At 42.8% G+C, this 24,576-nt stretch overlaps 1 protein-coding gene across 1 annotated transcript; it reads left to right on the top strand.

Moving 5' to 3' along the window:
- Positions 1–4,241: 4,241 nt before the first annotated feature.
- Positions 4,242–23,453, top strand: LOC133137670 (keratin-associated protein 10-8-like). The gene is made up of 6 exons (XM_061256009.1): positions 4,242–4,293; positions 4,706–4,861; positions 5,099–5,239; positions 22,039–22,164; positions 22,321–22,454; positions 23,409–23,453. Exons 1-6 carry the CDS (start codon positions 4,242–4,244, stop codon positions 23,451–23,453), a joined length of 654 nt encoding a protein of 217 aa, XP_061111993.1.
- The last annotated feature ends 1,123 nt before the right edge of the window (positions 23,454–24,576 follow it).

Raw genomic sequence — 24,576 nt, 5'->3', positions numbered from 1 at the left:
ACCAACATTTATCTAAACAATATAAACATCCGGTATTCACACAGAATGACTCACTTTATGCTCAAGGATGCACACGAGATACCCAAAAGTTCTTCCTCTCACTCTGCTGCTGCATCCAACTTCGGAGGCCTGCTGGAAAGTTCTAATTGGCGCATGCGCACAGATGCGGCCTTTCCAACATTATTCTTGTAATTTATTGTTTTTCATATTCATGTCAGGTGTTCTGTTTATATTCATTCGTCTTTGCACTCGTCTTCCCCTGTGATGTCTGAGTCTGAATGTTTACTAGCCCAGTCCTACTCCTACTCCTTAGTCCGGAGCAGTGTGTGTCTTTGTGAATCCAGTTTGTTTTCCCGTGCCGTGTTTCTGTTTGGATTTCCTATGTTTGACCCCTGCCTGCTTCCCTGGACTCTTCTTTGGTTGTTGTGGATATCTGTACCTCTGCCTTGTTGGACTGACCTTGGTTTTTGACCCTGGCCTGTTTTTTTGACTCTGCTCTGTCTGCCCCTGCTCTTGCTATTAAACCTGCCATTTTTTCTTCACCCCTGTCTGCTTTTGGTTTCTCTGTTCCCCCCGGCATAACATAAATATACAATGCTGACCATACGTCGTGCTGAGTGGGTCCTGCACTTGTACAGTGTTGTAAACAGTCTGTTTACAGTTTTTCTGTAGAAAAGTATTAATGATGTCTGGGAAATAATCAAAGTCTGGTGGGTTTCCGTAGGAGTCAAAGAATTCACCAGTTTGATCCGCACACAGATACAGAGCTAGCCAATGTTCTCCAGGTTTGTGTCGCTTATTATCCGGTAGCTCATAACAGGCTATAACCCGGGGGTTGTACACTGGTTGTTGCTCAGAAACGCCGTTAGCTCTCTGGAGTTCATGTTTTATAATAATCATACAGCACGTTCCTCATTTGGTTCACTTCAATTATATTTTTCCTTGCAGCCTTCTTTGTGTGCTTTTTCACCCTCCTCTTGTTTTTAACAGTTTTTACGTCATTGGCATGCGTGGCTCACATACTACGTACATTTTGTTTCTTATGTTGCTGTATGAAACTTCGACTCCTTCCGGCTTGTTTAGATCATTGTTGTCATTTCATCAACGAGACTAGCAATACTTTTGTAATATCCGGGGGTTACTTTATGAATCTTTCTGAGTTTTTTAATATGATCGTATGTATGAAAAAGGTTATTGTTAATAGTTATTGAGTCCCAAGTATGCGGATACTGTATTTCCGCTAAGCCAACTTCTGTAATGTGTCTGTATTTGTTCTGTATGTTTTCATGTTTATTCTTGTTTATTATTCATTTTTCATAGTTACCTGGTTTATGTTTTCCATTACAGTTCTCTATTGTCCTCCCCTGTTATGTCTGCGTCTGAATGTTTGCCAGTCACCCCTCTGTCTGCATGCCCCACTATTCAGGTGTTTACGGTATTTTCAGGTTTCCAATTATTTTCGTCACTCACGTTTTCTTACTTCCTGCTTTGTCTTGGTAGTTAAATGTTGTAAAGCACTATTCTTACTAACTTCTAAATCTAGGTTTTGTACAGTACTCATACGATTAATACACTTACTGTCTGTCTAACTAACGAACTAACAATCACTTTTATTGGGTAGTTTAGAAATATTCACGTTACTAACTCACTAACGTAATCTCTTAGCATTTCTGCGCTGTTCTATAACTCCGCCTTCCTATGCTATCCCTTGTTACTCATTTGTTTCAGCGAAGTGTTCTCACCTGTCTCTTAACTATCACTACGTCTTCAACCTGTTCAATGTCTACTCCCTAATCCGGAGCCGTATGTTTTCTACATGTTGGTTTCATGCATCCAGTCCGCGTTTTCGTCTCCCCTCTGTTATTATATTATTAACCCATTATGTTTTCCCACCTGTTGTCAATTTGTTTAGCCCATCTTTTTCTCTGCCCCGCCTAGATTGTCACCTTCCCTCTTGTATTTAAACCCCATTCTCAGTATGCTTCTTTGTCAGAGCGTTGATTGTAGTAAGTGCCTTATTATTGAGATTCATGATAGACACCCCTTTGCCTTGACTTCTGTACCTGCCTTGCCATCTTGTTTTGTTTGCTCTTCTGGTTTTTCGACGTGTTGTTTTGTATTTTTGACTACGAGTTTGTTTTTGCCTTTTTGTACCTTCGCCCTGTGATTTCCTGGATTTTGACCTCTTGCTTGTTTTTTCGACTATTCTTTTGCTTTTCGTTCTTGGCTTTGTACTGGATCTCTTGGCTTTTGACCACTGAACATTAAACTACGATTTTTGGATTATCCTGTGGTCTGCGTCTGGGTTCTCTGCACCGTACATAACAACTTCCCACTCTCCGCACAGCTCAATAGGTCTTGCAAACTTAATCGTATAGTTTGAAATTTTGTTGTTTGGGTATGTGCTCTGTGGTTCATTCACAACATATTATACGTGCAATTGTTTGTAATATACAGAGCCTAAATACAACAATACAATGTTTTAAAGTTTTTTTTAAAAAGATTTAAAAATCATAAGGGGGGATTTGATTGAGGCTTTTAAATTCATTAAAGGGATTAACAAAGTGAAGTACAGGACCCAAATGTGAATTGGCTAAGGAGAAATTCCGTACAGATATTCGAAAGTATTTTTTCACACAGCGAGTGGTCATTGTGTGGAATAGCTTGCCAGCGCATGTAGTGGAGGCAGAAACTCTTGTGGTTTTCAAGACCAGGCTTGATACGGTGCTAGATTTTATTTAGCTTTGAGGCAATTTAAGCAGTAGGTACACTTAGGAGTGGGAAAAGGTGAGCATTGCTGGGCTGAATGGCCTGTTCTCACCATTAAACAAAATAAAAGATTAAAACAATTTTTAAAAAATGAAAAACAATGACAAAAAAATGTGAGGACTTTTGAGGACATACACTTTTTGGAGACTCTGGGCGCGGAGACTCCCTCCCTCCATGCGCAGACTCCCTGCTGCCGTGTGCAGACTCCCTGCTGCCGTGCACAGACTCCCTCCCTCCATGCACAGACTCCCTCCCTCCATGCACAGACCCCCTCCCTCCATGCACAGACCCCCTCCCTCCATGCACAGACTCCCTGCTGCCGTGTGCAGACGCTCCTGTTGTTTTCCCAATAAGCCTTTCCACAAGGTGAGATGCATATAATCATATAAATGACTAAATCTCTGCCACAAGTAATAATATCATTGATAGGATACTTTTTACCAGTTAGAGGATGAGAGAAGTGATTTCCAGACTTACATTTTCCATGACTGAAGCTTAACTACTACAAATAGTTAGTTCTCTTAATCTGCCAACACATTCCCACAAATCATAATGTTGTGGATTTGGTATTTCCGATGTTCTATCTAATACTGGGTTGAGAGCAGTGTTGAAATCCCCTCCAATTACTAACACCCCTAAATCATGTTCAAGTATGAGTTCATCTAAATGCTGTTTGTCATCTATAGGGTTGTACACATTCACAAAGGTGTACAGCTGGCCATATATTGTACAGGTGAGTATAAGGCTGCGTCCTTTAGTATCCTCATTATGTCTCACTTATTCCCAAACCACTGTCTCCCGTATTATGATGGCCACTCCTCTGCTGCATCCGTGATAGTTTGTGAAGAATTTTCTGAAGCTTTCCAGCTCATGAAGTACATGTGTGTCAGCTGGGCCGATGTGGGTCTCTTGAAGGAAGACAACGTCTGAGTCCTTAATTTCTGCCAACACCTCTTATCTTTTCTTTCTTGATTTCAATCCATTAACATTCCAGGATAAAAGCTTAAGCACTTTTTGTCCTGATCCACGCGTAGTCCAAAGTAAAGGTAACAGCCTTCTCTTCGTTCTCTTCCAGTAGATCCTTCCCTTCCTTTACTGCCTCACTGGTAGTCACGACAGCTAAAAAGCTCCATAAAACTGTTCAGAAGGATTTAAAAAGCAGCACTGAAGCCCTTAATTCCATCACGGAACCTTTAATAAACAGCAACAAGTGAAATGGAGCCAAATTAATGACATGTAATGGCACATGATTGAACAGTCAAATTATGTAAAAAATATGTTTAACTGGCCCTCTGATGGTAGAAAAGTGTTCCTCTTCTGGGAAGAGTTTCAGTCAGGTTCCTTCTTTTCAACGAGCTGAATGTAATAAATGGATAAATGCGATTGCAGTGAGTGTGTGTGCTTTAATGTGCTTGACCTGACTTCTTTTGTTACATAGGCATGTGCAACATACCCTCACAACACACGCCTACATGTCATCCATGCCTTACAAACTTCTGCAGCAAATAAGGGAGACCAGGCAAGGTGGGGGGGGGTTGAAACATAACATTTAATAATAAAAAAATACAAGCAAAAGTACAGACATGTATAAGTCATTCTGTGTAGTCAGTAGTGAGTGCAGGTGCATGGCTGAAGAATGTAGCGTTAGCTGAACTACAATATTGGATATTATGAACTATGGATAATATTGATTAACATTGATTATGTTCATAAAAGTGATGTGTGTAACACCTAAACTCCAACATGGCCCCTTTAAGGGGAATGCATGCCCTCTGCATGCATGTGTCTGGCTTCTTCAGGAGTCTGCGCACGCTGCCAGGGAGTCTTCGCCCGCTGCCAGGGACTCTGTGCCCACGTCCAGGAAGTCTTTGCACACCGTCAAGGAGTCACTCAACAGCGCCAGACTCCTCTCAACGCGCGGATTCCTCATGCGCAGACCCCCTGCTGCTGTGCGAAGACTCCCTGTGCGCTGACTCCCTGTGTGCTGACTCCCTGTGCGCTGACTCCCTGTGTACAGACCCCCTGCTGCTGTGCGAAGACTCCCTGTGCGCTGACTCCCTGTGTGCTGACTCCCTGTGCGCTGAGTCCTTGTGTACAGACTCCCTGTGCGCTGAGTCCTTGTGTACAGACTCCCTGTGCGCTGAGTCCTTGTGTACAGACTCCCTGTGCGCTGAGTCCTTGTGTACAGACTCCCTGTGCGCTGAGTCCTTGTGTACAGACTCCCTGCTGGTGTGCGCTGACTCCCTGTGCGCTGAGTCCTTGTGTACAGACTCCCTGTGCGCTGAGTCCTTGTGTACAGACTCCCTGTGCGCTGAGTCCTTGTGTACAGACTCGATGCTGGTGTGCGCTGACTCCCTGTGCACAGACTCCCTGCTGGTGTGCGCTGACTCCCTGTGCACAGACCCCCTGCTGGTGTGCTCAGACTCCCTCGCTCCGCACACGCTGGCACCGTGCGTTCTGGTGCAAGGGGGTACTCACCACCTGAGTACAAGCTTAGGCAAACGGGATCATGGTCTGAAATACCTGTGTGTCTAATCTCACAACTCTGAACTAAACTGACAGAATTATTCTGCATGAAAAAGTAGTCTAACCTTGATTCTGAAGCTCTCTGACCATAAGTGTATTCTCTCTTCTGTGGATTCATTTTTCTCCAAATGTCCTCGAGTTCGAAGCGTTCTCTTAATCTGACAACACATTCCCACAAATCATTATGTTGTGGATTTGGTATTTCCGATGTTCTATCTAATGCTGGGTTGAGAGCAGTGTTGAAATCCCCTCCAATTACTAACACCCCTAAATCATGTTCAAGTATGAGTTTGTCTAAAAGCTGTTTGTCATCTGTAGGGTTCACAAAGGTGTACAGCTGGCCACATAGTTTACCGGTGAGTATAAGGAAGGTCTCTTGAAGGAAGACAACGTGTGAGTCCTTAATTTCTGCCAACACCCCTTTGATTTTATTTTCAGATTTAAGTCCATTAACATTCCAGGATAAAACCTTAAGCACTTGATGTCTTGATCGGCTCATGGCTGGACAGCATAGGCTAAAGTATCTGCAGATCTGGAGTGTATATGTAAAATGATGGGGAGGCACTGTAGTCCAAAGGTTACATCCTTCTCTTCATTCTCTTCCAGTAGATCCTTCCCTTCCTTTACTGCCTCACTGGCAGTCACGACAGCTAAAAAGCTCCATAAAACTGTTCAGAGGGATTTAAGAAGCAGCACTGAAGCCTTTCATTCCGTCACGGAGCCTTTAATAATCAGCAGCAGGTGAAATGGAGCCAAATTAATGACGTGTAATGGCACATGATTGAACAGTCATTTTGTCAACATGTTAAAACATGTATAACTGGGTGTGTGCTCGACGTTTTTAAAGTGCATTCATTGACAGACGAAAGAGTGTTCGCTAAGGCCCTCCTTAAGGCATGTATAAAATCATGCGCAGGGAGTGTAGTAAATTTTGGTATTGGGTGATTTCCAGGAGGTTTAGCCTGATGATTGAAAGGTGATTGTTCCTCAGCATTCAGGAGGATTCAGAGAGTCATTCCTCCACTCAGGACGATACACATCATATGATGTCATTTGCCTGACACTTTTATCCAAAGCAACTTACAGTTCATTTGACTAAGCAGGGGGCAATCCCCCCTGAATTGCTCAAGGGCCCAACAGCTGGGCAGACCGTGCATTTATTACACATATTCACATATTCACATCACATCAGTTGTCCGTCTGTGCCCGGGACCTGGCAGACCAGAGTCCGGTGCGTGAAGGACCGGCATAATCGGGCCACCACTCCGAGGGTGGGGGGTGGGACTCAGGGAGAACGCTCGGGAATCAGGGTCCGGGGCGTGAGGAGGCACAGCCTGAAGAAGCCGTGTCACAACACAATTAGTTCATATCAGGCGTCATAGTGCCGGGCTAAAACAACAAGCTGTGCTCACACCAGACCTTTCAGGATAAGAAACAGGCAACAGGGTTGAATTCATATTACGGAACACAACTACAATGCACATTTTCCATGAACTATACGCAATTATGCATGAAAAAAGAACTAATATTTATCAAGGAAATTTTTGGTTATAGCGGAAAGGTGAACATACTGTTTTCTGGGTGCCGTAGGTAGGTTTAATGAATGGTTTGAGCTATTTATCTGAAACTTGCTTGTAAACTGTTGTATTCCTGATGCATCTGTCTGTCCGTCCATCCTTTTGTCTCCCTCAGTTCTGTGTCACTTTCAGCTCTGAAAAAAATGATGTTCTCAACATGCATTTTAGTTTTGTGAAAAGACTTAAGATCTTTTTTTTTTCTTCTCAAGCTTGTTGGCTTGACATGTCAGATATTCTTACCCCACTGGCAAATCTTGAGTCAAACTGTCCTACCTCATTGGCAATAGTTTTGTCTTATTTAACAATAAAGTTTTTAAAGAAATAAAAATGTAAGTCTCAATATAGGGCCAAAATACTCACTCATTTTAGTTTTTGGCAATGTGCATGACAATGTACACCTCCACCTCTTTTGTTTTTGAGAAGTGTTGCTTTTTCAGTGATCAGTTTTCACACGGCAGTAACTGTGCATTAACTCTGATCCCCCTCTCTCTCTCCTCTCCCCTCTCTCTCTCTCCCCTCTTCCCTCTCCCCTCTCTCCTCTTTCCTCAGATACTGCAGCTCCAATCTCCACAGCGTCGGCAGTGAGGACTCCACTCTCCCTCCTCCTCCTTGTCCCTCTCTTCCTTCACTCCTTCATCTGAGCCACCGTGACCGACACGGTCACTGTGAAAAATTTTTTTACATTTTAAAAACTCAGACAAAGTGGGGAATTTTATTGTCCTAGGAAGAGAAGAGTCGTGTGACTATGACTCACTTCATTCCATGTCTGCCCGAAACCCACTGGGGAGGGAGGAGAGGAGGAGGAGAGAGACAGGGAAGTGTTTTTTGGGCACAAGAAGAACAGGTAATGTGACACAGGATTGGTTATTGTTTTGTTTTGTTTTTTTGAAAAGGAATGTGCTCCACTTTTACTGTGAACATACACTCTTTTTAGGATTTCTCTCCTTTGATAGCACCTGTAGTTCTTACGGTGGCACTGTTCTTACAGTGGAAAAGCGCTCATCTCCCTTCTTCTCAGTCCATTTCCTTTTTCTCTGGGGCATATTTAATCCCCCTCTCTTTTTCCCAACCCCTCTCTCTCTCTCTCTCTCTCTCTCCCCTCTTTCCTCAGATACTGCAGCTCCAATCTCCACAGCGTCGGTGTTGGCAGTGAGGACTCCACTCTCCCTCCTCCTCCTTGTCCCTCTCTTCCTTCACTCCTCCATCTGAGCCACTATGACCGTCATGGTCACTGTAAAAAAACTCAGCCAAAGTGGGGGATTTCCCAACCCCTCTCTCACTCTCTTTTTCCCAACCCCTCTCTCACTCTCATTTTCATTTATTCCCGATTTTAGCCTCCCGTTTCCTCTTTACTGGATTTCTCTGTTCTGGGTAACGGCAGTCGTGAATCCTGGCCTACAAGGGCTTCTCATTCCACAACTTTTCTCTCTGTTTGCTCTCCCACCTCCTGCCACACCAAAGTGGCCTAAAGTAGAGAGAAAACAAGGCACCGCTACATCAAAAAGCCCTGAGCTGTCATTGGATGAAGGGTTGCAGCTTAAGCAAGTGGTGGCGGTGCAGTACCTGGGTTTGTCCTCTAGATGGCGGAAAAGGCTGTAATAAGGGTAACTGAAAGAAAATGTCACCCTTGAACTGGCCTGATCTGTCATCTCTTTGAGCCTCTACGACAGCAGCTGAGCTGGACTGAAGAGGTAGTGAGATCTGAAGTGAAGGGGAAAAAAAAGTGTGCAGAATGTGTTCAGCAGAGCTGGGCTGGGTTATTATTTCAACAGGTCAGGACTTGTGGGGAAACTAAGCAAGTGGTGGCGGTGCAGTACCTACGTTTGTCCTCTAGATGGCGGAAAAGGCTGTAATAAGAGAATCTGAAACAAAATGTCCCCCATGAACTGACCTGATTCCAAGCTCCTGTGCTTTGATTTCTGTATGTTGGTTTTTGATTGACAGACTTTGTCCATACAGCATGCAGTGCTGTGCATGAGACTGTCCTGAAGGGGGCGCCAAAGAAAAATGCAAGTGCACTTGCCGGACTAATAATTGTGAAAGGTTGGACAGAAAACCACCCCCAATCCTGAGTTTAAACTGTGTAATAGATATTCACGTCTTGATCAGTATGGGAGAGTGTTGAAGAGGAGTACAGGTTGTGAATAGGTTTTTCAGAGCGTGGCGTATAACTTGTGATAAGACACTCAGCCCTTCATTCACTGGGTATTCACAAGCCACTCAGGAGAACGGTTCCTGCTAAGCTGATGTGGACCCACTGTGCCCCAAAGACCCTCCAGATTAAAAACCCAAAGAAACTCCAGGGGTCCTTCTCGCTCTCCATTAAGAGACTTGTGTCCTGAAAAATGTCTTAATAAAATTAAATCTTTTGGAAATTGAATATATTGGATATCACAAATGTGTTATTTTATACTAACACACAAAACATATATATAATAAAGTCTAGGGTGTCTCAGACTTCTGCACAGTACAGTACATTTTTTGTACGTTTCACATTTTACTGAAGAACTGTTCATCTTCTGTGAAGAGTTTCAGTCAGGTTCTTTCTTTTCAACGAGCTGAATGTAATAAATGGATAAATGCGATTGCAGTGAGTGTGTGTGCTTTAATGTGCTTGACCTGACTTCTTTTGTTACATAGGCATGTGCAACATACCCTCACAACACACACCTACATGTCATTCATGAGACCAGGCAAGGTGGGGGGTGTTGAAACATAATATTTAATAATAAAAAAAGACAAGCAAAAGTACAGACATTAAACATGTATAAATAATTCCGTGTAATCAGTAGTGAGTGCAGGTGCATGGCTGCAGAATGTAGTGTTACCTGAACTACAATATTGGATATTATGAACTATGGTTAATATTGATTAATATTTGTTGTGTCTAGGAAATGACAGAATTCTAAGTCCAATCTCAAATTTTTCGGAAAAACAACTTCACGAGGGAAAAGACACCACGACAGCAAGCTCTTCAGGAAAATCAGACTTTATTAGCACAAGTGCACAAAGCCGGATCAATTCTGCCGAACTGAACCTCGATTGTTAGTTACATACACATACATACACATTTTATACACTTATTTCAACGTAACGCCTCCCAAAACATTCCTAAAAACACCAGGTGGTCTCTATGGCGCCTCAATGCGCAGGCCCACATTTTTGCTTCGTAAGCTGTTTTTTAAAGTAAATGTTCTTATCACGTCACACAGGCATCCCGCCACGCAAAATATTTTGGCAAAGACTGCTTTTTCACAAAGAGGAATCATAAAAGATGATTTCATGCAAAACATGGTGCTATTCTGTACTTTCCAATTTTCCTTTGAAGCATACACATTATTGTACTCAACTCAGGTTACATATGGGTCACTGTACTTCTAGCACACATTTCCACAAATCATAATGTTTTAGATTTGGAATGTCCGATGTTCTATCAAATGCTGGGTTGAGAGCAGTGTTGAAATCTCCTCCAATTACCAACACCCCTAAATCATGTTCAAGTATGAGTTCATCTAAAAGCAGTTTGTCATTTTTATGGTAGTACACATTCACAAAGGTGTACAGCTGGCCACATAGTTTACCGGTGAGTATAAGGCTTCTTCCTTCAGGATCTTTATCTTGCGAAACATATTCCCAAACCACCGTCTCCCGTATTAAGATGGCCACTCCTCTGCTGTGTCCGTCATACCTTGTGAAGTATTTTCTGAAGCCTTTCAGCCCATTTAGTACACGTGTGTCATCTGGGCTGATGTGGGTCTCTTGAAGGAAGACAACGTGTGAGTCCTTAATTTCTGCCAACACCCCTTTGATTTTTTTTTCAGATTTAAGTCCATTAACATTCCAGGATAAAAGCTTAAGCACTTGATGTCTTGATCCGCTCATGGCTGTACAGCATATTTATATAAAATTATGGGGAGGCAGTGTTGTCCGGAAAAGGTTACATCCTTCTCACTCATGGCTGTACAGCATAAGCAAAAGTATATGCAAATCTGGAGTGCATATGTAAAATGATGTGGAAGCAGCGTAATACAATGGTAAAGGGAAGAGCCTTCTCTTTGTTCTCTTCCAATAGATCCTTCCCTTCCTTTACTGCCTCACTGGCAGTCAAAAAAGCTGAAAAGCTCCATAAAACTGTTCAGCGGGATTTAAAAAGCAGCACTGAAGCCCTTCATTCCGTCACGGAACCTTTAAGAAACATCAGCAAGTGAAATGGAGCCAAATTAATGACGTGTAATGGCACATGATTGATTTCAACAATTTAAACAAACAAATAAAAAAACAAACAACAAAGCAAAAGTGACCAAACTTAACTATCCAAACACTGCTTACCTAGCCAACTAAAAATACCGATCCACAAAGAAAATCACAAAGACAACAATTAAGGTTCATTACATTATTGCCATTAGGCAGACACCCTTATCCAGAGCAATGTACAGTTGATTAGACTAAGCAGGAGACAATCCTCCCCTGGAGCAATGCATGGTTAAGGGCCATGCACAAGGCCCCAACAACTGTGCGGATCTTATTGTGGCTACACCGGGATTAGAACCACCAACCTTGTGTGTCCCAGTCATTTACCTTAACCACTACGCTACAGGCTGCCCAAAAATCATAATTAGGGATAAGTGCGCTGAAAGACCCTAGAGGGAAGTACAATTTCAACTGCTACCTGCACAACAGAGATAAGGACCAGGGCCTATTTTAAAAAAAAATAATTCAAACAAACAAACAAACAAACAAGCAAAAGTATGACCGAACCCCCTAACTAGCCAAACACTGCTTACTTAGCCAAATTAAAAATACTGAGACACCAAAAAAGTACATCACAGAAAGACAACAATTAAGGTTCACAGGGAGGTAGGGAGGGACGGGGAGAGGTGCTGCTTGAAGAGTTGCATCTTCAGTTTGCGGTTGAAGGTAGGAAGAGATTCTACAGTTCTGACCTCAACGGGGAGTTCGTTCCACCACCGTGGAACAGACAGTAGTCGTGAGCGTGAGGTGGAAGTTCGGAGAGGGGGAGGTGCCAAGTGGCCTGTGGAGGCTGAACGAAGAGGTCTGGTAGGGGTGTAGGGTTTGAGGATATTTTGTTGGTAAGCTTAAGACCCCTTAACTGTTTGGAAGGCTTGCACCAATGTTTTGAATTTGATGCGACATTCATATCACATGACTTAGTGTTTACCTCCAGCTCAGTCTCCCAAATAAGGTTAATACGGTTAGATTTACTGTTTTAGAGAGAGAGCCTGGGCCCCCTCCCATCTGAACTACAATATTATATATTATGAACTATGGATAACATTGATTAATATTGATTATGTTTATAAAAGGGATGTATGCAACACTTAAACTTCAACATTCACCCTTCAAACATACATGAATGTAATTATAATACACTCACTGAGCACTTTATTAGGTAGACCTGTACACCAGCTGGTTAATGCCAATCATGTGGAAGCAACTAAATGCAAAAAAGCATGCAGATGTGGTCAAGAGGTTCAGCTTTGACAAGTGACCTTGACCGTGGAATGCCAGTTACATTTAAATCCCCCTGCAGGCATGTGGCTGGCTCCTTCAGGAGTCTGCGCACACTGTCAGAGAGTCTACAAATCATGCCAGAGAGTATGCAAACCATGACAGAGAGTCTGAGCAAGCTGCCAGGAAGCGGGCACAAGCCACCAGAATTCCTGCACACATTGTGCGCAGATTCCCCAGTGCCGTGCGTTCTGGTACAAGGGAATACACACCACCTGAATACAAGTTTAGGCAAACGGGATCATGGTCTGAAATTCCTGTTTGTCTAATCTCACAACTCTGAACTACACAGACAGAATTTCTCTGCATGAAAAAGTAGTCTAACCTTGACCTTGACTTGGTAGGTTTATGAAAATGAGTGTATTCTCTCGCCTTTGGATTCATTGTTCTCCAAATGTCCTCGAGTTCAAAGCGTTCAAATAATCTGTCAACACTTTTGCGCAAAGCATGATGTTGTAGATTTGGTGTTTCCGATGTTCTATCTAATTCTGGGTTGAGAACAGTGTTGAAATCCCATCCAATTATTAACACCGCTGAATGTTTGAGTTTGAGTTTGAGTTTGAGCATGAGTGTGCCTAAGAGACCTTTGTCATTTGCAGGGTTGTACACATTCACAAAGGTGTACAGCTGGCCCTGTAGTTTACAGGTGAGTATAAGGCTTCGTCCTTCAGGATCTTCATTATGCCAAACATCTTCCCAACCCACAGTCTCCCGTATTAAGATGGCCACTCCTCTGCCATACCTTGTGAACTATTTTCTGAAGCCTTCCAGCTCATGAAGTGCATCTTTGTCATCTGGGCCAATGTGGGTCTCTTGAAGGAAGACAACATGTGAATCCTCAATTTCTGTCGACACCCCATTGATTTTTTCTCCAGATTTAAGTTTGTTAACATTCCAGAATAAAAGCTTAAGGACATCTTGTCCTGATCCACTCATGGCTGTACAGCATAGGCTAGAGTATAGGCAAATCTGGAGTGCATATATAAAATGATGGGGAGGCAGTGTAGTCCAAGGGTAAAGGGAATAGCCTTCTCTTCATTCTCGTCCAGTAGATCCTTCCCTTCCTTTACTGCCTCACTGGCAGTCACGACAGCTAAAAAGCTCCATAAAACTGGGGGAGGGATTTAAAAAGCAGCACTGAAGCCCTTCATTCCGTCACGGAGCCTTTAATAATCAGCAGCAGGTGAAATGGAGCCAAATTAATGACGTGTAATGGCACATGATTGAACAGTCATTTTGTCAACGTGTTAAAACATGTATAACTGGGTGTGTGCTCGACGTTTTTAAAGTGCATTCATTGACAGACAAAAGATTGTTTGCTAAGGCCCTCCTTAAGGCATGTATAAAATCATGTGCAGGGAGTCTAGTACATTTTGGTATTAGATGTTTTCCAGGAGGTTTTGCCTGGTGATTGAAAGGTGATTGTTCCTCAGCATTCAGGAGGATTCAGAGAGTCATTCCTCCACTCAGGACGATACACATCATATGATGTCATTTGCCTGACGCTTTTATCCAAAGCAACTTACAGTTCATTTGACTAAGCAGGGGGCAATCCCCCCTGAATTGTTCAAGGGCCCAACAGCTGGGCAGACCTTATCATGGCTTCACCAGGGATCGAACCGCTGACCTTGAGGGCCCCCATGTTCCAAGTCCCTCTGTGCATTTATAACATTCACATCACATCACATGTATGTTCCAAGTCCCTCCGTGCATTTATTACACATATTCACATATTCACATTGCATTACATTACATTACATTATTGGCATTTGGCAGACGCTCTTATCCAGAGCGACGTACAGTTGATTAGACTAAGCAGGAGACAATCCTCCCCTGGAGCAATGCAGGGTTAAGGGCCTTGCTCAAGGGCCCAACGGCTGTGCAGATCTAATTTTGGCTACACCGGGATTAGAACCACCGACCTTGTGTGTCCCAGTCATTTACCTTAACCACTACGCTACAGGCCGCCCACATCACATCAGTTGTCCGTCTGTGCCCGGGACCTGGCAGACCAGAGTCCGGTGCGTGAAGGACCGGCATAATCGGGCCACCACTCCGAGGGTGGGGGGTGGGACTCAGGGAGAACGCTCGGGAATCAGGGTCCGGGGCGTGAGGAGGCACAGCCTGAAGAAGCCGTGTCACAACACAATTAGTTCATATCAGGCGTCATAGTGCCGGGCTAAAACAACAACCTGTGCTCACACCAGACCTTTCAGGATAAGAAACAGGCAACAGGGTTGAATTCATATTACGGAACACAACTACAATGCACATTTTCCATGAACTATACGCAATTACGCATGAAAAAATTATTAATATATATCTAGGAAATTTTTGGTTATAGCGGAAAGGTGAACATACTGTTTTCTGGGTGCTGTAGGTAGGTTTAATGAATGGTTTGAGCTATTTATCTGAAACTTGCTTGTAAACTGTTGTATTCCTTATGTGTCTGTCTGTCCATCCATCCTTTTGTCTCATTCAGTTCTGTGTCACTTTCAGCTCTGAAAAAAACTATGTTCTTAACATGCATTTTAGTTTTGTGAAAAGATTTATGATCTTGTTTTTTTCTTAGCAAATCTAGAGTCAAACTGTCTGACCTCATTGGCAATACTTTTGTCTTACCGTCATCGCCCACACTGTAAAAATAAATAAATAAATAAATAAACTCCACCAAAGTGGGGGATTTTACTGCCCTGGGAAGAGAAGAGTCTGTGACTATGACTCGCATCATTCCGTGTCTGCCCGCAACCCACTGGGGAGGGAGGAGAGGAGGAGGAGAGAGACAGGGAAGTGTTTTTTGGGGACAAGAAGAACAGGTAATGTGACACAGGATTGGTTACTGTTTTGTTATTGTTTGGAGGATTTTTAGTTGCACCCTGCTAGTTTGTCTTGTCCTGTTTTTGAGTCCCGAGCCCTTTTTTCCTTACCCCAGTTCTAGCCTCCTTATTCCCGAGCCTTGTTTCCTGAGCCTTGTTTGTTTGCCCTTGCCATGTTTCTGTTTGGATTTCCTGTGTTTGACCCCTGCCTGCTTCCCTGGACTCTTCTTTGGTTGTTGTGGATATCTGTACCACTTCCTTGTTGGACTGACCCCCTGGTTTTTGACCCTGGCCTGTTTTTTGATTCAAACAATGAACTCTTTTCATCCTTCTCGTCATTCTCTTCCAGTAGATCCTTCCCTTCCTTTACTGCCTGACTGGCAGTTACGACAGCTAACCTTTAATAATCACAGAACATTTAATAATCAGCAGCAAGTGAAATGGAGCCAAATGATTGATGTGTAATGGCACATGATTGAATAGTCAAATTATCAACATGTAAAAATATGTATAACTGGGTGTGTGCTTGTTGACAGATGAAGGAGTGTTTGCTAAGGCCCTCTGATGGTAGAAAAGTGTTCATCTTCTGTGAAGAGTTTCAGTCAGGTTCCTTCTTTTCAACGAGCTGTACGTAATAAATGGATAAATGCGATTGCAGTGAGTGTGTGTGCTTTAACGTGCTTGACCTGACTTCTTTTGTTACATAGGCGTGTACAACATACCCTCACAACACACGCCTACATGCATCTATGCGTTACAAACTTCTGCAGCAAATAAGGGAGACCAGGCAAGGTGGGGGGGTGTTGAAACATAATATTTAATAACAAAAAAGATAAGCAAAAGTACAGATATTAAACATGTATTACTAATTCTGTGTAGTCAGTAGTGAGTGCAGGTGCATGGCAGAAGAATGTAGTGTTTGTTTGTGGTGTACCATGTTTGCATCAAATGTTTGTTCTGATCAAAGACTCTCTCATACTGATCAAGACACAAGTGCTCGCCTTTGCCCTACATTCATTACATTACATTACCTTACATTAGTGGCATTTGGCAGACGCTCTTATCCAGAGCCACGTACAGTTGATTAGACTAAGCAGGAGACAATCCTCCCCTGGAGGAATGCAGGGTTAAGAGCCTCGCTCAAGGGCGCAACCGCTGTGCGGATCTTATTGTGGCTACACCAGGGATCGAACCACCGACCTTGCGGGTCCCAGTCATACACCTTAACCACTACGCTACAGGCCAACCAGGCACAACTCTGGTCTTTGTGTTGACACCAATAACAGACTTCAAAGACAAACAGAAGACTAGATCAATGTTGTTCCTGTGTGCTGTCCTGTGTTAGTCTATCATTGTTTATTATCATTATTTGTTAAATGGTTGTAGTTTGGGTGGTAAAGGAAAGGACTGTATTAGAATGGGTGTCTCCCTGGGATGTCGGTCAGAACACCAAAGAGCTGAAATCCGTTCCAGAATGTTTACTTGAATATGCAGGTAATACAGCACAGCAAAGCACAGGGTACAGGTCACAATATCAACTTAGGGTTACAATATGGCTATTATTGTATACAGTGTGTGTGGTCTGAAATGAGAATAAACAAATAATAAGATTATCAGTACTAGCCTAAATAATGATAAATTATATGAATAACCTGCACATCACCATATCTCACATAGTTGCAGGTTTAACTTACATTATCTGCATTAATATTAGGCAAACTGACATTGCTGTGTTGCCATTCTAATTGGTGTGGCCTTGCATTTGCAGTCACATGGCTGTAACAGTATCAACAGGTTTTAATACAGACCGTAACAGCAGGATAAACACAAGGCACAATGGAATCTTCCACCAACGTGGCTGCTAATCTAATTATAAATTCGCGATATCTTGCCCACTAACTAAATCGCTAAATCTGCATCATATAGGTCAAAATAGCATCACACCCACATGCTATCATAAATTAGATGCATAACAGGTTACATTTAAAGGTTTTAGCAGCACTAATTCCGAGATATAAATGTAACACATGGCCGGTGGCTCACGGATCTCCGAACATCCAATTCTCAGTTTGAAATGTAATTTAAGGCATCTTCGAGCACAATACTCTTAGGAAAACTAACCAACATTTATCTAAACAATATAAACATCCGGTATTCACACAGAATGACTCACTTTATGCTCAAGGACGCACACGAGATACATAAGTTCTTCCTCTCACTCTGCTGCTGCATCCAACTTCGGAGGCCTGCTGGAAAGTTCTAATTGGCGCATGCGCACAGATGCGGCCTTTCCAACATTATTCTTTAAATTTATTGTTTTTCTTATTCATGTCAGGTGTTCTGTTTATATTCATTAGTCTTTGCACTCGTCTTCCCCTGTGATGTCTGAGTCTGAATGTTTACTAGCCCAGTCCTACTCCTACTCCTTAGTCCGGAGCAGTGTGTGTCTTTGTGAATCCAGTTCGTTTTCCCGTGCCGTGTTTCTGTTTGGATTTCCTGTGTTTGACCCCTGCCTGCTTCCCTGGACTCTTCTTTGGTTGTTGTGGATATCTGTACCTCTGCCTTGTTGGACTGACCTTGGTTTTTGACCCTGGCCTGTTTTTTTGACTCTGCTCTGTCTGCCCCTGCTCTTGCTATTAAACCTGCCATTTTTTCTTCACCCCTGTCTGCTTTTGGTTTCTCTGTTCCCCCCGGCATAACATAAATATACAATGCTGACCATACGTCGTGCTGAGTGGGTCCTGCACTTGTACAGTGTTGTAAACAGTCTGTTTACAGTTTTTCTGTAGAAAAGTATTAATGATGTCTGGGAAATAATCAAAGTCTGGTGGGTTTCCGTAGGAGTCAAAGAATTCACCAGTTTGATCCGCACACAGATACAGAGCTAGCCAATGTTCTCCAGGTTTGTGTCGCTTATTATCCGGTAGCTCATAACAGGCTATAACCCGGGGGTTGTACACTGGTTGTTGCTCAGAAACGCCGTTAGCTCTCTGGAGTTCATGTTTTCTAATAATCATACAGCACGTTCCTCATTTGGTTCACTTCAATTATATTTTTCCTTGCAGCCTTCTTTGTGTGCTTTTTCACCCTCCTCTTGTTTTTAACAGTTTTTACGTCATTGGCATGCGTGGCTCACATACTACGTACATTTTGTTTCTTATGTTGCTGTATGAAACTTCGACTCCTTCCGGCTTGTTTAGATCATTGTTGTCATTTCATCAACGAGACTAGCAATACTTTTGTAATATCCGGGGGTTACTTTATGAATCTTTCTGAGTTTTTTAATATGATCGTATGTATGAAAAAGGTTATTGTTAATAGTTATTGAGTCCCAAGTATGCGGATACTGTATTTCCGCTAAGCCAACTTCTGTAATGTGTCTGTATTTGTTCTGTATGTTTTCATGTTTATTCTTGTTTATTATTCATTTTTCATAGTTACCTGGTTTATGTTTTCCATTACAGTTCTCTATTGTCCTCCCCTGTTATGTCTGCGTCTGAATGTTTGCCAGTCACCCCTCTGTCTGCATGCCCCACTATTCAGGTGTTTACGGTATTTTCAGGTTTCCAATTATTTTCGTCACTCACGTTTTCTTACTTCCTGCTTTGTCTTGGTAGTTAAATGTTGTAAAGCACTATTCTTACTAACTTCTAAATCTAGGTTTTGTACAGTACTAATACGATTAATACACTTACTGTCTGTCTAACTAACGAACTAACAATCACTTTTATTGGGTAGTTTAGAAATATTCACGTTACTAACTCACTAACGTAATCTCTTAGCATTTCTGCGCTGTTCTATAACTCCGCCTTCCTATGCTATCCCTTGTTACTCATTTGTTTCAGCGAAGTGTTCTCACCTGTCTCTTAACTATCACTACGTCTTCAACCTGTTCAATGTCTACTCCCTAATCCGGAGCCGTATGTTTTCTACATGTTGGTTTCATGCATCCAGTCCGCGTTTTCGTCTCCCCTCTGTTATTATATTATTAACCCATTATGTTTTCCCACCTGTTGTCAATTTGTTTAGCCCATCTTTTTCTCTGCCCCGCCTAGATTGTCACCTTCCCTCTTGTATTTAAACCCCATTCTCAGTATGCTTCTTTGTCAGAGCGTTGATTGTAGTAAGTGCCTTATTATTGAGATTCATGATAGACACCCCTTTGCCTTGACTTCTGTACCTGCCTTGCCATCTTGTTTTGTTTGCTCTTCTGGTTTTTCGACGTGTTGTTTTGTATTTTTGACTACGAGTTTGTTTTTGCCTTTTTGTACCTTTGCCCTGTGATTTCCTGGATTTTGACCTCTTGCTTGTTTTTTCGACTATTCTTTTGCTTTTCGTTCTTGGCTTTGTACTGGATCTCTTGGCTTTTGACCACTGAACATTAAACTACGATTTTTGGATTATCCTGTGGTCTGCGTCTGGGTTCTCTGCACCGTACATAACAACTTCCCACTCTCCGCACAGCTCAATAGGTCTTGCAAACTTAATCGTATAGTTTGAAATTTTGTTGTTTGGGTATGTGCTCTGTGGTTCATTCACAACATATTATACGTGCAATTGTTTGTAATATACAGAGCCTAAATACAACAATACAATGTTTTAAAGTTTTTTTTAAAAAGATTTAAAAATCATAAGGGGGGATTTGATTGAGGCTTTTAAATTCATTAAAGGGATTAACAAAGTGAAGTACAGGACCCAAATGTGAATTGGCTAAGGAGAAATTCCGTACAGATATTCGAAAGTATTTTTTCACACAGCGAGTGGTCATTGTGTGGAATAGCTTGCCAGCGCATGTAGTGGAGGCAGAAACTCTTGTGGTTTTCAAGACCAGGCTTGATACGGTGCTAGATTTTATTTAGCTTTGAGGCAATTTAAGCAGTAGGTACACTTAGGAGTGGGAAAAGGTGAGCATTGCTGGGCTGAATGGCCTGTTCTCACCATTAAACAAAATAAAAGATTAAAACAATTTTTAAAAAATGAAAAACAATGACAAAAAAATGTGAGGACTTTTGAGGACATACACTTTTTGGAGACTCTGGGCGCGGAGACTCCCTCCCTCCATGCGCAGACTCCCTGCTGCTGTGTGCAGACTCCCTGCTGCCGTGCACAGACTCCCTCCCTCCATGCACAGACTCCCTCCCTCCATGCACAGACTCCCTCCCTCCATGCACAGACCCCCTCCCTCCATGCACAGACTCCCTGCTGCCGTGTGCAGACGCTCCTGTTGTTTTCCCAATAAGCCTTTCCACAAGGTGAGATGCATATAATCATATAAATGACTAAATCTCTGCCACAAGTAATAATATCATTGATAGGATACTTTTTACCAGTTAGAGGATGAGAGAAGTGATTTCCAGACTTACATTTTCCATGACTGAAGCTTAACTACTACAAATAGTTAGTTCTCTTAATCTGCCAACACATTCCCACAAATCATAATGTTGTGGATTTGGTATTTCCGATGTTCTATCTAATACTGGGTTGAGAGCAGTGTTGAAATCCCCTCCAATTACTAACACCCCTAAATCATGTTCAAGTATGAGTTCATCTAAATGCTGTTTGTCATCTATAGGGTTGTACACATTCACAAAGGTGTACAGCTGGCCATATATTGTACAGGTGAGTATAAGGCTGCGTCCTTTAGTATCGTCTCACTTATTCCCAAACCACTGTCTCCCGTATTATGATGGCCACTCCTCTGCTGCATCCGTGATAGTTTGTGAAGAATTTTCTGAAGCTTTCCAGCTCATGAAGTACATGTGTGTCAGCTGGGCCGATGCGGGTCTCTTGAAGGAAGACAACGTCTGAGTCCTTAATTTCTGCCAACACCTCTTATCTTTTCTTTCTTGATTTCAATCCATTAACATTCCAGGATAAAAGCTTAAGCACTTTTTGTCCTGATCCACGCGTAGTCCAAAGGTAAAGGTAACAGCCTTCTCTTCGTTCTCTTCCAGTTGATCCTTCCCTTCCTTTACTGCCTCACTGGTCGTCACGACAGCTAAAAAGCTCCATAAAACTGTTCAGAAGGATTTAAAAAGCAGCACTGAAGCCCTTAATTCCATCACGGAACCTTTAATAAACAGCAACAAGTGAAATGGAGCCAAATTAATGACATGTAATGGCACATGATTGAACAGTCAAATTATGTAAAAAATATGTTTAACTGGCCCTCTGATGGTAGAAAAGTGTTCATCTTCTGGGAAGAGTTTCAGTCAGGTTCTTTCTTTTCAACGAGCTGAATGTAATAAATGGATAAATGCGATTGCAGTGAGTGTGTGTGCTTTAATGTGCTTGACCTGACTTCTTTTGTTACATAGGCATGTGCAACATACCCTCACAACACACGCCTACATGTCATCCATGCCTTACAAACTTCTGCAGCAAATAAGGGAGACCAGGCAAGGTGGGGGGGGTTGAAACATAACATTTAATAATAAAAAAATACAAGCAAAAGTACAGACATTAAACATGTATAAGTCATTCTGTGTAGTCAGTAGTGAGTGCAGGTGCATGGCTGAACAATGTAGTGTTAGCTGAACTACAATATTGGATATTATGAACTATGGATAATATTGATTAACATTGATTATGTTCATAAAAGTGATGTGTGTAACACCTAAACTCCAACATGGCCCCTTTAAGGGGAATGCATGCCCTCTGCATGCATGTGTCTGGCTTCTTCAGGAGTCTGCGCACGCTGCCAGGGAGACTTCGCCCGCTGCCAGGGACTCTGTGCCCACGTCCAGGAAGTCTTTGCACGCCGCCAAGGAGTCACTCAACAGCGCCAGACTCCTCTCAATGCGCGGATTCCTCCTGTGCAGACTCCGTGCTGGCATGTGCAGACCCCCTGCTGCTGTGCGAAGACTCCCTGTGCGAAGACTCCCTGTGTGCTGACTCCCTGTGCGCTGAGTCCTTGTGTACAGACTCCCTGTGCGCTGAGTCCTTGTGTACAGACTCCCTGTGCGCTGAGTCCTTGTGTACAGACTCCCTGTGCACTGAGTCCTTGTGTACAGACTCCCTGTGCACTGAGTCCTTGTGTACAGACTCCCTGTGCACTGAGTCCTTGTGTACAGACTCCCTGTGCGCTGAGTCCTTGTGTACAGACTCCCTGCTGGTGTGCGCTGATTCCCTGTGCGCAGACTCCCTGCCGGTATGCGTAGACCCCCTGCTGGTGTGCGCAGACTCCTTGTGTACAGACTCCCTGTGCTCTGACTCCTTGTGTGCAGACTCCCTGCCGGTATGCGCAGACCCCCTGCTGGTATGCACTGACTCCCTGTGCGCTGACTCCTTGCTGGTGTGCTCAGACTCCCTCTCTCCACACACGCTGGCACCGTGCGTTCTGGTACAAGGGGATACTCACCACCTGAGTACAAGTTTAGGCAAACGGGATCATGGTCTGAAATTCTTGTGTGTCTAATCTCACAACTCTGAACTAAACTGACAGAATTTTTCTGCATGAAAAAGTAGTCTAACCTTGACCTTAAATCTCCCTGAGCATAAGTGTAATCTCTCTTCTTTGGATGCATTTTTCTCCAAATGTCCACGAGGTCGAATTGTTTTCTTAATCTGTGAAGACATTCCCAGAAATCATAATGTTGTGGATTTGGTATTTTCGATGTTCTATCTAATGCTGGGTTGAGAGCAGTGTTGAAATCCCCTCCAATTACTAACACCCCTAAATCATGTTTGAGTTTGAGTTTGAGTTCATCTAAAAGATGTTTGTCTTTTTTATGGTTGTACACATTCACAAAGGTGTACAGCTGGCCATGTAGTTTACTGGTGAGTATAAGGCTTCTTCCTTCAGGATCTTCATTATGTCTAACATATTCCCAACCCGTCTCCTGTATTAAGATGGCCACTCCTTTGCTGCGTCCGTCATACCTCGTGAAGTATTTTCTGAAGCCTTTCAGCCCATGAAGTACACCTGTGTCATCTGGGCCGATGTGGGTCTCTTGAAGGAAGACAACGTGTGGGTCCTTAATTTCTGCCAACACCCCATTGATTTTATTTTCAGATTTAAGTCCATTAACATTCCAGGATAAAAGCTTAAGCACTTGATGTCTTGATCCGCTCATGGCTGTACAGCACAGGCTAGAGTATATGCAAATCGGGAGTGTATATGTAAAATGATGTGGAAGCAGCGTAATACAATGGTAAAGGGAAGAGCCTTCTCTTTGTTCTCTTCCAGTAGATCCTTCCCTTCCTGTACTGCCTCACTGACAGTCACGACAGCTAAAAAGCTCCATAAAACTGTTCAGAGGGATTTAAAAAGCCACACTGAAGCCCTTCATTCCGTCACGGAGCCTTTAATAATCAGCAGCAGGTGAAATGGAGCCAAATTAATGACGTGTAATGGCACATGATTGAACAGTCAAATTATGTAAAAAATATGTTTAACTGGCCCTCTGATGGTAGAAAAGTGTTCATCTTCTGGGAAGAGTTTCAGTCAGGTTCCTTCTTTTCAATGAGCTGAATGTAATAAATGGATTAATGCGATTGCAGTGAGTGTGTGTGCTTCACGGTGCTTGCAGAATGTAGTGTTTGTTTGTGGTGTACCATGTTTGCATCAAATGTTTGCATACTCCACAATGACACATTTCAGGGGCGTTGTAGCAAGTGTTCTCCTGGAGGAGAACTTTGTGTTCTTTGTCTTCTGATCAAACACTCTCCCATACGGATCAAGACACAAAGTGTTTGCCTTTGCCCTACATTCATTACATTACATTATATTTGGCTGACGCTCTTATCCAGAGAGACGTACAACAAAGTGCATCCCATTACATTACATTACTGCCATTTGGCAGACGCCCTTATCCAGAGCAATGTACAGTTGATTAGACTAAGCAGGAGACAATCCTCCCCCGGAGCAATGCAGGGTTAAGGGCCTTGCACAAGGGACCAACGGCTGTGCGGATCTTATTGTGGCTACATCGGGATTAGAACCACCAACCTTGCGTGTCCCAGTCATTTACCTTAACCACTACGCTACAGGCTGCCCAATAATCATAACCAGGGATAAGTGCACTGAAAGACCCTGGAGGGAAGTACAATTTCAACTGCTACCTGCACAACAAAGATAAGGACCGGGGCCTATTTTAATTATTATTATTTATTTTTATTTTTTTAACAAACAAACAAACAAAGCAAAAGTATGACCAAACCCCTTAACTAGCTAAACACTGCTTATCTAGCTAAACTAAAAACACTGATACACAAAATAGTAAATCACAGAAAGACAACAATTAAGGTTCACAGGGAGGTAGGGAGGGATGGGGAGAGGTGCTGCTTGAAGAGGTGTGTCTTCAGTTTTGCGCTTGAAGGTAGGAAGAGATTCTACAGTTCTGACCTCAACTGGGAGT

Source organism: Conger conger, chromosome 9, assembly GCF_963514075.1.
Source record: "Conger conger chromosome 9, fConCon1.1, whole genome shotgun sequence".
NCBI lineage: Eukaryota > Metazoa > Chordata > Actinopteri > Anguilliformes > Congridae > Conger > Conger conger.
Note: the sequence above shows the minus strand (reverse complement) of the source record. Positions and strands in the feature narration are given on the sequence as shown.